Here is a 14,680-nt window from a genome sequence, read left to right as displayed (position 1 = left end):
CACGCAAGTGACAAGCCTTCAAACTGGAAGCATAATACTCTGTGTCACAAATAGGGGATCACTGTCCAACAATGGGACAGAGGGAGGGAGCAGGAAGGAGTGACAGACAAATTTATTCGGGAATGAAGGAGTGACACGCTAGTAGAGGAAGCTGTCACCTTTCCAAAATGCTTTTAACTTCACAGGAAGGTGTTTCTCTCTGCAGCCGTCAGATTTTTTGTTCATGTGTTTTTCTGTTTGTGTAACTCAGATTACTTCTCCTGGAAAGGATGAATAATACAACATGGTTTATGACTTAATCAACTACAGAGTGGCATGAAATTGTATCATGTTTTATATATTTCATGAGGTTATCCTTTCCCCCTGCTTCAAAGCCACAGCAGGCACTGCTAGACATTGACTGCTAGTTTAACTGGCTTCTTATCCTCCGGTGTCTAAATGTAGAAACAGTCTCCAATCCAATCCAATCCACTTTATTTATATAGCACAGTTTTAACAAACACAAGGTTTCCAAAGTGCTTTACAAGATAAAACACAATAAATCCATGTGAAGCTCCCGTTTAGTGCCTCATCTTTGTGCACTGTTTTATTTTTTTGTCTTTTCACTCATGCTCTGTCCTGTCTCCTGCTTTCCCGCTGTGCAGAGAGCATGCTGAGAACAGCTAGCAGTCCAGACAGCTTGCGCTCCCGAACACCCATGATCACCCCCGACCTTGAGAGCGGCACCAAACTTTGGCATCTGGTGAAGAACCACGACCACTCAGACCAGAGGGAAGGAGACAGAGGGAGCAAGATGGTCTCCGAGATCTACCTGACCAGACTGCTGGCCACCAAGGTAACGAGAAGCTGTGTTTTCACATACACACACCTCAGCAAACCTTAGCCAGAATCCTTCTCTCTCCACCACAGCCTTGTCATGTAGCCCGTTTCCACCAGCAGCCTCTGTTGACCTTTGTTTGGTGGTGGTCTCGAAGCTCATTAACATTTTTCCTAACCTTTTCCACAAAGACACACAAATGCAGAGTCTTAATTAGGATGTTGACCTTTGACTATTGAGTTGTTTGGATGGAGTTACTGGGCCCTCTGTTGGTGGCCTCGGGGCTTTTAGGCTCAAACCCACACCGTACCCTCATAACTCCCTTAATTCCTCCATGTCGTCCAGATCACACTGCTGAAACTTCTCAGGGTTTTATGCAGCATGTCTTTGGATAATGATCAGAGAGGTCTGTTTAAAAGTCTGGGCGACTATCGCTGTTAAAATGTTTTAGTGGAACTATTTTATATTCCGGGTCTGTTGAAGCTAATTTAATGCTGACAACTTAACCAGGATTTCGAGGAGCGTCTGAGAAACATTTGTGAATTTCTTTGAGTCAGAAAGTTGCTTAGCATAGTCCTTTGAATGATCCAATGAGCAAATGTCTTGGATATCAAAAGCTCTAGTTCTACATATCTCACATTTCAGTTAAATTAATAACCGTTGGATCAGAACAACCCTAAGAGGATGAATGGGCCTGTGTTGTTAATTATCTTCAAGGAACTAAAATTCGGAAAGGAAAAGAAACTTTGTATTGTGAGAAACTACAACTTAAGAAGCACACACAAGTAAGAGCTGTTCAAATGCTGTTCAAATTTGTTTTCCAATTTCCCCAGAACTGTGACTGGTTCTCCGCTCTGATTAAAGCCAGTGTTATTTTTGAATCTGTAACAGACAGGACACATAATGGGTGTGGTTAAAAAAAACAAACAAAAAAAAAACATGTTTGAGTGACTCAAATAATTGTCCAACTTATAAAATGAAGAAATAGAAGAATCCACTGAAAGCTGGTGGTTACTTCTTTACATCATACTCATACATTACTCAGTGGAACATGCATCCACACAGTCAAACACAAACACGTCACGTCAGTAGTGTCAGGCTCTTGGTTTCATTTGCAAGTACTAAGTACATCCACACCCTGGTACTCCCTCTCCCCAGATGTTTCTCTCATTAGCTCTAGATTTTCATTATTTCAGCTCGCGGTAGGAAAGTGCAAGGTTAGCTGCATCAACGCTGCCTCGACTGGGAAATGATTAACATGCAAGCCTCAGACTTGGAGCGCTGCAGTGTGTTCTTATTTATTACAGCCCCACAGCTTTGTGTGTTTAAGAAGCAGATTTGCGGATGCGTGAACGAATACAAAACTGCAGATTTTGACTTCTGGCTGGTTTGAATACGATTTGGTAAATGGTGGCCTGGATGCTTGCGGGAAATATCAAATAATTTCAACTTCAGAGGACTTTGTGAGGATTCTGAACCTCCAGAGTTGTGTGATGTGGTTTAACAAAACATAGCAGAACAGCCTCAGGCTGAACTCTCATTGGGTCCCGTCCTGAATACTGTAAAGAGCAACTGAGCAGTCAGCATCGTGACAAACTCTCAGAAAACTGAAGTACTGAAAGCAACGTACTGTCAATCTCAAACACCTGCCACCAACAGCCATCGCTAAGAGCCAGACCATTGCCAGCAAAGAGTGTGGTAGCAGAGGCAGTTATTTAGTGGGGTTGTAATACAACCGCTCAAACTTTGACAGACTCATTCACAGCCCTCCACATTTACAAAACTCTTTCCCGCAGCTTCAACTTCACACCCGCTAAAAAGAAAATACCTAACCGTTTTTACAAGCTACTAATCCAGTGTTGGTTGTCGTGTTCAGGGTACACTCCAGAAGTTTGTGGACGACCTGTTTGAGACCATCTTCAGCACAGCACACCGAGGCAGCGCCCTGCCTCTCGCCATCAAGTACATGTTTGACTTCTTGGACGAGCAGGCAGACAAACACTCCATATCAGACTCTGATGTGCGGCACACTTGGAAAAGCAACTGGTGAGTTTGTGTGTTGTGAAAGGGTGTCATTGAGAATATTTGGTTACTGCTTGGTGTCTAAAATCATCATATTAAACACTTTCACAGTGGTTTAGCAGCACTCTTAGCAGGGCTTTTGTTTTTATCACTCAGACACAGAGTGTATTGACTGCAGTCATTTCTGGCCTGAGTAGCTTGTCAGGTTCCTCTAACTTCCTTTCCCCCCTCCACCTCTTCTCTTCGTCTCTAGTCTTCCACTGAGGTTCTGGGTGAACGTGATAAAGAACCCACAGTTTGTGTTTGACATCCACAAGAACAGCATCACAGACGCCTGCTTGTCCGTGGTGGCTCAGACCTTCATGGACTCGTGTTCAACGTCAGAGCATAAACTGGGGAAGGATTCACCTTCCAACAAGCTGCTGTACGCTAAAGACATCCCCAACTACAAGAACTGGGTAGAAAGGTATGTCGACATGCAGGAGTACAAGTTGGTTTCTTTATTTCCAGGACAATTGCTCATCTTTTTTTCTTTGGGTTCACCTCTGTGCAGGTACTACTCCGACATCTCCAGGATGCCGGCCATCAGTGACCAGGACATGAGTGCCTACCTGGCGGAGCAGTCGCGCCTGCACGCCAACCAGTTCAACAGCATGTCTGCCCTCCACGAGATCTACTCCTACATCGTCAAATACAAGGATGAGGTGAGATATGAAACGCGAGCTCTTGTCTGCAGCCAAATGCATTTATTTTTGAGGCTGTTATTTGGATACTGGACAAGGTTTTATTACAATAAACACATATTAGAAACTTTTTTGCTTCCTGTCTGTGGAAAAAGTTTTTTGGGGGGTTAGGGTTCATCTCTTTTCAATGGAATATGAGGAACACACTGAGAGAATTCACGTAACATATTGTAATTCGATATACGCTTATTATGTGATCATAGTATAAAAGGGGGGGGTGTAAAGGATGTAATTTTGTGTGCAAAAGGTCTAGGACTGTGACATGATCATTTTATTCAAAAACATTTTTCTTAAATGCCTTGAATGTCCTCAACACTTATGATTTTGGACAGACTTGGAAATGAACTTGACTGGTTGATGGAAGCATTCAAACCAGAGGTGGTTTTTCTGTGTTTTTGTGACCCGCAGAAAGAGAATAAGATAAAAAGATGGGTGCTATGGCTCTAAATAAAGGCACACTCGTAACATTTGCCGACCTCCTCCCCGTTCTATTTCCAGATCCTGTCGGCTTTGGAGCGGGACGAGCAGGCAAGGAGACAGAGACTGAGGAGCAAGCTGGAGCAGGTCATCGACACAATGGCCCTGGCCAGCTGAGGACCATCCAGCGACTCCATCTCCTCCTTCTTCTCACTCCTCCTCTCCATCTGTCTCTCTCTCTCCCTCGCTCCTCTCACCCAGACAACAAACAAGACTCCAACCCCCAACAATACGACAGACGAACTGCAAAAGGACCGAAGCAGTATACTGCAAAATGGGTGGGGGGTTTCGGCAGAGATGGGCGGGCCTGTGTACGCTTACATGTGTATGTGTGTGTTTGTCTGCAGCCCCATACAGTGTGTGGGCACGTGTCTGTGTGAGAGACTGGGACACACCGGACCTTGTCACACGTGCATACATGGAGAACATGTCAACTGACAGCATTTGATTATTGTGGATGTAGGTGTTTGTGGTTTGCTTGATTTTGATTTCAGGAGTTTTGTCGTGGTGACGCGATGGTCAGGAAAGAAACAATGGAAGCCTCAAAATGAACTCCATATATGGCGTCATTAGCAGAATGGACCAGTCTGTGATGAGCCAATGGAGAGAGAGGCTCTCTAGGTCATGTGACTCAGACAGTTGTCACAGTTTTAAAGGATGGTAGAGTTTTTTTTTTTGTATAAATGTAATCAACTGCCCACTCTCTGATCTCTCGCCACTTGTATTACTGCTGAATTTGCACAATTTACAGAAACGTTACAAAGCAAGACTATATAGATATTATATATAAATACAGCTACGTTTTTAAAGAAAGATTAGGGAGAAAACATTTTTGTTTTCTTTTTCATTTGAAATCAACAAATACAATAAAACATGATTTGATATTTCAAGTACAAAAAAAAAAAAGACAACGTAGACAAAAAAAAAAACAACGAAAAAGAAACAAAAAAGTCGTACTGTGCCATGTTTTCTTTGAATGTTGTTTAGTGCAAAGACATTTTGTTAGATGGAATGTGCTACCGTTTGATTTTAAATATGAACATGCCTAGTGACTGAAAAGAATTGTTTGAGTAATGACCCATCGTGAGATCCTCGTATATAGTGGCCAGTGAGAAAGACAATACACAAAGTCACGGTGATAACATGAAGTTGCTGTTGTTTCTTCTTCAATCAGTGCAATCTGTCCGTTTCACAAAGCTAGATTATACACTCCCAGGATTGTCGCTTTATCGTGACCACGCTGGCCTCCCGCCCCGCGACTGGTTCTCGTCTTCAGGGGTCGTGACGCGACGGCTCAGTGGATCGCGGTTTAGTGACGGAACAATGAAGTAGCTACATTGCACTACCTGCAATATTCCCGTTTGCCCCGATGCTCACGCAGCCGCCATATCAAAGCATTAGGGTTCCACAGGTCATGAGTTTGCATTAGCCATCCCTTGAAGGCTCATTCATTTTCCCAACATGAGTCTAGCAAGAGCAAAGTCTAGTGCTGGCAGTCTTTTCTGGAGCCGCAGTGAGGTCAGGTAGAGCTTAGCCGAGGCCCTCGGTGGTGAAGTCAGAAAAGCCGTTTCCAACCTAAAGCCACTTTCTCAATGTTAATACCCAAATACAGGGGCAAGAAAAAGATACACTGAGTGTTTTCCCCCACCTCTAACCTATATATTCGAGACATGGGTTTTAGCTTTTTATCCATGAGGAGGATATATAAAGATACAGAGCTGAGACACCTCTGTTCATTAGCTACACGAGGCTGAGTAATCCTCCCCTCAGCCTGCAGCTCTTGTTTCAAAACTAGCCTATTGCCATGTGTGGCTTAAGCTTTTTATATTACCGCTCTCTTAAGAGGATTTCTTTGTTTCTCTTTTTTGAAGTCTTGACTTTGTGGTGAGAAATACGTTTCGTTTTTTTTGTTTTTTTCTGCTTGCCGAAAACCAAACTGTGGTCTGTATGATGTTTTTGTTGATGTTTCATTTGTAAATTGTATACTTTTTTTTTTCCACGATGAGCTGTTTTGCCATTTTTTGTAATCATTTTGTTTTGTTCTAGTCTTTTTATTTTCAACGTGTAAATTGTACATTTTTACGGTACACAGAAGACAAAATTCTCTTCGGTTTGCCGGAATTTGAAGTACTTGACCGAACTGGAGGTTTATTTTCCTGGTCTCAAGGATCAAAAATGAAATCGTGGAATCAGATGAGCGTCGGTGTCGTCGTGATGGAAATGTGACTTGCTGCTTTAACTCTTGTACCTTGTTTTTCTACCAAACATTAGGGCTGTCATTTTATGCTGATCATAAATGCTGTTGCTGTCTCGCCCCGTCGTTTTGTTTACTGTACGTGTCTGAGACGTGACATGGCTTTTCCAGCTACTTCTATATGAGCCAACTTCAACTGGATACTTGTTGGGACACGCCAAAAAAAAAAAAAAGAAAGAAAAAAACGGTCTCAAGGGACCCCTCTGCCCATGTTAGGATAGAAATGTCTCCTTCTCAGCTCACTGTGCTGGCTACACACAGAATTTCTGTTAGGAGCAATGAGAACTGCAAAACCCTCTGCCAAAAATATGCTTAGTCCACTACACAAACATTTTAAACAAGTTTTTTTTTTTTCCTTCCATTTTGCTGCATTTGTACATTTGGTGCTCTTGTTGTATAAATCATATGGCAAGCAAACAGATTGCTGCTGAGGCTCGGTGCTGCTGTTAACAGCAGTCCTTTGAGTGATCCGTATGAGTACAATGTACAGCAGGGGCGAATGCACTCACTCCCTGCGATCAAGAAAAAGAAAAGAAAAGTACACAGACTTAAAAAGACTGCAGTGTCCAGCTGGTGATCTGTCAGGCTTTTTAAAGACACTTAAACATTCTCAATCCATTCTCAGGTTCATGCTCCGTTTGTGTTGTGTTCTGGTTGTAGTTCGGTTGATTAAACAGCTGCAGCGGGGAGCCGGGCTTGTTTATCACGTGGATGGCTTCTTGCCTTTAAGATTGAGCTTCTTCTGACAATTTTAGAGAAACTTCCCAGCTGCTTTACTCTGTCTTTCATTTAGTGCGACAGTTGACTTGTATTTATTGTTACTAGGGTGGTATAAAGAGTGTCCGTCGTCTAAGAGTCGTTTGGTGTAACCTAGAGCAGCCAGCATCAGCCGCTGACTTACTTAGAACGTGTCACAAGAACAGCGCTGTAGTTTGACCGAGTAGCTGGTTTCTGTGCTGTTTTTTTTTTTTTTTTCAGTCCCATCAGAACAATTGAAATCAAATTTACTGCACTGCCTTCAGTGTGAGTGGATTTAGCACATAGTCATGTTTAATTCTCAGATCTTCAGACATGCTTGGTGACATTTCTGCCTTTTCCAGACTGTTGTTGAATCAAACAGGGTCCTGGCATCATTCTGTTTTCAGTTGTTTTCTTACCGCTTCCCTCTTGAAAATTCAGTAGGTGATGTCTTTTGTTTTGTTTAGTTTTTTTTTTTCAAATGAAAGTTGCATCCGATCCATGGAAAACACAAAGCAAATGAACTTCAGATAGAGCTGGCAAAAGAATTTTAATACTGCAACAACTGATACATTTTTAGAGATTCAGACTTGAAGCGACTGTCACAAGTTTGCAGGTTAACATCCATTGTGTAAATATTCTGTTATTTCCTATTTTGCAGATTTACTACTTGTAAATAAACACGCATCAAGGAGAGATTAAACATTTTTTGCTAAATAATATGTGCCGTGGTTTTTTTTTTGGTCCTATCATGCACCATTGTTACTCCAAGGACATTTGATTCATATAAGCTGACGTTGTGCTGTAGGAGCACACGCACCATGTTTTCTCCTGCTGACTCCTTATATGTGCGCATTTGTTATTTACTCTACATTTCCTTCTCCCGACTTGCACGACTTGAATGGATTCTCTCACTTCCCAATGACATGATGGCTCCCTTGAGGGTTGTTATTTTTCCATCTCTACCTGCATTGTATTTGAAATTGATAAGTGCTCAGCTGAGAACAACACAAAACCCTGTCCCACCCGACAGCAGAGCCACATTTATTTCAATGTGTGAAAAGGTTTTCTGCTCCATTTGCTCTCCCCGCGGACCGTTTACCTGCGTGCCGCAACCAACGGCTGCTCAAACGCGATTGGTTGATACTGCTTGTACCATAAACTGAAATCAGAAAAAAACAGAAAGCTGGCAGAGCTCTAATCTTTCACAGATTATGCAAATTCATATGCAAATGTGTATTTATCAAGTTTCTTTTACCCGCAGGTCTGAGACTAACTCCACCCACTGCCTTATTCTGTGTTTTGACGTCTGCTGTCATCACAGTAGAGCCATATTATTAAGTCTCCACTCCCAAAAACACATTTCTGTGTACCTCTTCAATGATCTGCAGTGTCTCAGCTCACTGAGGTCGATCTTGATCCCTGACTTTCACAATTTATTGAAGTGCAACGAGTTTGTGGCATAAGGAGAAATTTAGTTTGTCCTAAATTCTAATGAGTCTACCTATGGAATATGTTGCTGTGTGGTCAATTTGTTCATGCTTTCATTCATAGCTTTTACAAATTTTTAAAACGATTTAAGCTTTTGTATGTGTCAGCATTTAACATTTCATTCATTCATTCATCTTCTGTAACTGCTTGTTCCTATGAAGGGTCGCGGGGGGTGCTGGAGCCTATCCCAGCTGTCCATGGGGCGAGAGGCAGGGTACACCCTGGACAGGTCGCCAGTCTATAGCAGAGCATTTAACATTTATGAAATGTTATCTCTCAGGTACTGGGGGGGAAAAAAAGGTTGTTTTCTGAAAGCGAAACTCTGCCCAAGAACAGAGTATCTTCCATTGTTACGCAGACCATTAACCCTAGCTTCTTAATAGGCTGTTTCATTTGCTATGTCAAAGAATCAAGGTTTCCCAGTCAAGAGAAACCTTCTCGTCGGGCTGCAGCATGATAGCTTCCCTCCTCTGTCTCCCCTGCCTTTCATAACCTCACCAGCATCATTAATCATTCTTATGGGAATGTACTTGAGTGGCTGGTAAGGGGTTTGTTCTCTGGAGGCGTTAATACTAACACGTTTACCTCCTAACCATACATCACGCTTGCAGTGCCCCAAGCTTACATGGCCACTTGCATGGAAGAGTGGCTCTGTGTGTGTAACACGGTAGAGCATCAGCCGGCTCTGATGGGCCAGAACAGTAATTTTCAGCGCATGTATTGTTCCTGAGCGGGATGGTACGGAGCAGCAGAAAGAGAGAGACCATGAAGAAAGCGGCGAAATGCACCAAAACCACGGCCTGCCTTGAACTGTCAGCACTTCTCTCTCTCCCCCAGCGGATTCAATGAGCCCAGATAGACAGAAAATGTTATCATTCGCACCATGTGTAACCAGCCGGGCTAATTCAATTAAAATTCCATCCAAGGAAGAACGCTGAAATTGCGTAATGGTCGTGGGAGCACTGAATCTCGTAATGATCCTGTCAAGAGGCAAATGATCTTGCAGCGCGAACATTATGATAAATTCCTTGCAAAGCACAAGATGCTCGTTTCTTCACCCGCCCACCCCCTCCCCCTCTTCTTCTTGCATGCAAAATTCTGTTGCCATAGTTAATAAAGCCGTGATGATCTATATTTGCCCCCCCACCCCCCCTTTCCTTTTTAATCTCGTTTGGTTACAATTGAAGAGGGCTCTGTGTTTTATCACACGCTGAACCCAGTGAAATTGAAATTCTATTTTGGCTGAGGAGTCTTTTGGTATCTGTCAAAGTGTGTTGCATCAAGTGCGGCAGAACCGGGGCACCGTGAGTGGCAGTGGTATCTATAGGGCCCCTAAATCCGGTGAGCGGTTCAGTTGCTTCCAGCGAGGTAAAGGTGACAGGCGTGACTAGTTGGGGGATGCTGCGAGATGGATTACTGTCACCGTTCTTAACTTATGGCGCACAGAAAAATCTGTACGTCTGCGTGAGTCTAAAGGAGAGTAGTGGGTGTTAGGTAAAGGTGCTGCCAACCTTCAGCCCACCACAGACATACACAGTTACACCATACGTAGCTCCCAAGGCAAATCTGAAGCATGCTTTGTAATATGTGTAACCAGATAGATGAAGTTAACCCCTTGACGCCTGATTTGATTTACAATTATATTACAAAATTAATTATTTGTGTTTGTGCTTTGAACTCCGACTGGTCCTACAAGAAACTAATGCTTGCAAAAGGTTCCTAGGTATGTAATGAATGTGCACAAACCGGCATTGGAGTATTACATGCGTTATTTCGGCTGCAGTCTGAGCGGAAGCAGTGCGTCGCGAATTCGCGACACTCGGCGTCAAGGGGTTAAAGCTGCTCCAATCAATATTTTGAGATCAAACTAATATACGAAACGTCCAGACCTAATTATTTAGGTTATCTTTACAGAGCTTTTTAATGTCCTCAGCTTAATGTTGCCCAGCTATGGCACAGTTGCACCATTCCAAGCGTATTGTCATGTATATAACATGCTTTAACGCTTTACAAACTTTTGACAGTTCAGTTTAATGGCTGAATTGTCCTCAAGGCAACTTCTTCTTTGCCTGGCAGCCAGATCTCTTTTTCCACCCACACATTTTTCTGTGGTGGAAAGTGGACCTCTCCATTGGGAACTGATTATGTACCAGCAAAGAGCTGAGAAGCCAATCAAATTGTTTGGACAGGCCTTATGCGGTGATGGACAGAAAAGTAGTCATCCACCTCACCTGAGCTCCATGGAGCTGAATTTATTCATAACAAAATGGCTCTGATTGGTTGAAGGACTATTCAATTGCACACAGACGCAATCAGAGTTACAGTATGTCATTCAGAAAATCCTGAAAAAACACTAAAATTATCAACAGAACATGAAGAAATAGCAGTTTTGATGTCATGTCAAAGACGTCTGTGTACTATGCTGGAGAGATGTCTACTGATGTTAGCATGCTAACCAGCTAGTTATGGCCCTTCTTTTCTTGTAATACCACATTCTACCTCAAGAGGCGGTAATGAGCAACTGTGACATTCAGTTGGCCTTGTTTATCCCATAATCTTAAGAAATTAAGGCTTTTATTTTGTTACAAGCATATCAGGCATACTAATCTAGTTTGGACCATTTAAAATCCATCTTTAACTACTGACAACAAAAAATAAAAAATAAAAAATGTACCAAAAGATATCTTAGAGGCGTCAATATATGGTTATGGCCAGTTGTGTTGCTACTATACTATTAAACTGAGCTTAACAAGCTGTGTATAGTTTCTGATAACGTTTTGTCCCACACTGATTTTCTTTCAGGGAAAGTTTCTCCCCATGTCAGTGTCTGAGAGGGAATAAAAGTTTACTCGCTGATGTTCCTTTCTTCTGACTGGCTTGTTAATTTCTCCACAGGTAGAAACCATTATGCACTGCGTCTCCCTGTCAGGGCCAGAGAAAATCCATTCCCTGCTCCACTGACCTAAAGCTTCCTGATGTCTGATTAACACACATGGGATAACAATCCATACGGTGCGTTGCAGAGCTTTTAAAGAGGTCATCTATAGTGTCGTCCGGACCTAATCTCCTGAACACAGCCCAGCCACTCATTACTGATGGTGTTCCGCTATTTAATAGACCACTTAAATCATCTGATATATTTCCCATCATTTTCAAAAGTCAAAAATGCTTCAGTTTGAGTGTGCCTGAACTTGACTTTCAACTGTCACCTCGTTCATCTCTGAGATTCCTTTCCACCCCGATGCACACACACTCAAACATGCACAGTTCCCAGAGGAGACACCCCCCTCTAGAGGTGGTCTATCTGATTTGTCTGTCTTCTCCTCCAGGTGATGGGTTGTACCTCAGAGGATCCAGAGGACTGTGTCCGATTAGCCCATCCACCCCTCACACCTCCACTCAAGTATGGACAGTGTGCCCTCATGCCTGTGTATTGCATGTGTGTGCAAAAACGCTTTCACATACATGCATTTTATTATCCGCTCCACGTGTGCATGAATGGTCTGCATGCAGTGTGGAGGTCAGGTCACAAGGCAATTAAATCACATCTCAACCCTCCGATGGTGTGCATCAGATTGATAAAATGCTTTTGAATTGTCGGTAATGACTGCAAGTCCACAGTGTCTCCTTCCTCGTACACACTCACATGCAAACATACACACAGTACAGCCCCGTTTGATCTTCAAATGTGTGTCTTTGGCTGCAGTTTATTTTTTTGTTTTCTGTGTCTTCCAGCTTCAGTGAACTGAACTTGAAAGGCACTGCTTTTCCTCAGAGAGAAGAATGAATCCCTTTAGGTCTATTGTGGCGTTAAGCTTTGAGGGGCCACAACAAAGAAGTCAAATAGATATGTATACATTCTTCACTTGCTTATTATTCTTCAGTCATTTGAATGGATTTTGAAAGAGCATTTCCTTAGACAAAAAGCAGAATAATTCTCTTCGTTATTTCCCTGCTCAGTAATTAGCTACGACGTGTACCAGTCAAAAAAAAAAGATAAAATTGCGCTGCATGTTCTTTATAGATAACAAAATGGTACAGATGTAATAAAAGAATGTGTTTACATTTTCTTTCGCGCAAGTGAATCAGCTAAATACATTCACTTGTAATGAATTTTATGATAAAATGTTAGGGCTGATTATCAGACATATCAGAGGATACCAGATGCTTCTTCAAACCCTCAAAGATTTCGTCTGTGCTTTGCACTTTAACCCTCGCATTCAGCCTGTGTGTCGGACTTTCATGTGTGATCACCAGCGTTAGCTCTTAATCTGCTGCTCTTCCTTCCACCCCCACACCAACCGCCAGGCTCTCGGATTCACCACCGCCACTTTGATGTCAGAGGGACATGGTGTATCTTAACGACCCGTCACTCATGAATTAATTAATCGCGTCTTTGGAACGTCTAAAAACACACCAGCTTGTGATCAAATACATTGTGGGACTGAGATAAGGCATGGACATTGCCTGGCAATGGAACTAACACAAGGCTCCTTAATTAGTTCAATTAATTAACCATGGGGATGAAGGTGGTGGGTGGGTGCGCACCAGAGTTGACAGCTACCTGGAAATGGGGGTTTAACTGCTGGTGTAGAGTTCCTCACCTCACCAGGGCGTGGCGGGAAGATGTATGATAGCAGTGCTCAGGGGTGCCGTGTTACACCTGCTGGTGCAAGCACCTTATAGTATCACCTCCTGTCTGCAGCAAATGATATTTCTTATTGACCTTTTAGTTTCATAACTGTAGGTGCCACATGGGATGATGTCATATTCGTGATAAACCCCAAAGTCTCTCAGTCATAAACCACAGCGTGGGGGTCTGTGGATGTACAATAATGATTCTCTTTGGTCTCCTGTGAGTGTTATATTCACACTAATTTGACAATTTGCAGTACAGAGTATAGTACATCAATACCTGTGGCTTCAGAGATAACCATTCACGCCTGTCCATTCAGTAATGAGTGGAGCTGCGAGGCAATTAGCTTAGACCAGCATGAAGTATAGAAGAAAGGGGAAACAGCTAGCACAGCTTAGAGAACATTTGAAAAACTGTTCCTCGAAACAGATAGCGTCTCATTTATTGCGTTTCTCCTCGACGCAACTTTTTATCTTTTTGCAGCAGCTAAAACAATGCTTAAAATAATCTAAAACTCTACTGGCCCCAGCTTTATATTTAACACACATACATGCGCCTGTACTGTATCGACGTGAGTGGTATGGATCTTCTCATCTAAATGTTAGCAGCCACTCTTTTCATAAATGTGAAACTAATCATTTATAGTGGCCATGCGTTCTCTGTTAACTAGAACATGGACGTCGAATGTTTGACCACCTTTGGTCCAGAATGAACACAGAAGTTCAATTCAATACTCATTACAGTTATAGTCTGTGGATTGAAGCCGATATAGGATGTGTCAGGGGAACACGCAGGGGCCTTTAAGGGAGGAACAGACAAATCAAACTGTGAATATATATTGTTTTATTCTGTTTCAAATCAGAAAGATTGGACTTTGTCTGGCAGTTTAGTTTTTGTAACAAAACAGTAAATAATTCCCAGCTGAGTTTCACTTAATAATAAAACAGAACAAAGAAGGAATGACTATCTAAAAGCGCATAATGCAGCAAACCTGAAATCTCTGAACCAAGATGGTCCTCATAGGGGCTGCTGCATGCTCTACACTGCAAACTGCTGCCTCAATTACTGCATGATATGAAAATTCTGCTGCTTTTGCTTTTCTCCCAGCCAGCCCAGCTGCCAAATATTCAGATATGCTTTTATGTACTGTACTGGGGATATTACAGTGTGTATTCCCTGATAGCTCATACATCAGCCTGTTCTGAGAGCACATAAAAATGACTCCATTCACTACCAAAGACCAAAGCATATCACGCTGTGTCATTCATCTTCTGTATAATTAGTAAGAATGCATGTTGAGGTTGGCCTGAATGAAGCAGCGTTTGCTCGAATAGGAATACACTTTCACAATGCATCTGACTTTACTTCCAATTTCTCACAGACATTTTCCAATAAAAGTACGCAACAAAGGTCTGGAATCCTGTAAAGAAAATATATACTAATAGAAAAATATGGCCGCAACATAGAGAAAAAAAAGTTTGGAGTGCACAGTTCACAATCTG

General features: G+C 42.4%; 1 protein-coding gene across 4 annotated transcripts in view; it reads left to right on the top strand.

The window, feature by feature from the left end:
* Nucleotides 1-7,984, top strand: part of plxna1b (plexin A1b) — a 185,459-nt gene extending 177,475 nt beyond the window's left edge. For all 4 annotated transcript variants that reach the window (XM_084542773.1, XM_084542771.1, XM_084542772.1 and 1 more), the window contains exons 28-32: nucleotides 645-835; nucleotides 2,694-2,863; nucleotides 3,093-3,305; nucleotides 3,393-3,543; nucleotides 4,081-7,984. In XM_084542773.1, coding sequence (XP_084398899.1) covers nucleotides 645-835; nucleotides 2,694-2,863; nucleotides 3,093-3,305; nucleotides 3,393-3,543; nucleotides 4,081-4,176 — 821 coding nt within the window. In that variant the 3' untranslated portion in view covers nucleotides 4,177-7,984. The remainder of the gene's footprint in view (nucleotides 1-644; nucleotides 836-2,693; nucleotides 2,864-3,092; nucleotides 3,306-3,392; nucleotides 3,544-4,080) is intronic.
* The last annotated feature ends 6,696 nt before the right edge of the window (nucleotides 7,985-14,680 follow it).

Source organism: Chelon labrosus (assembly GCF_963514085.1).
Source record: "Chelon labrosus genome assembly, chromosome: 4".
Taxonomy (NCBI): Eukaryota; Metazoa; Chordata; class Actinopteri; order Mugiliformes; family Mugilidae; genus Chelon; species Chelon labrosus.
Note: the sequence above shows the minus strand (reverse complement) of the source record. Positions and strands in the feature narration are given on the sequence as shown.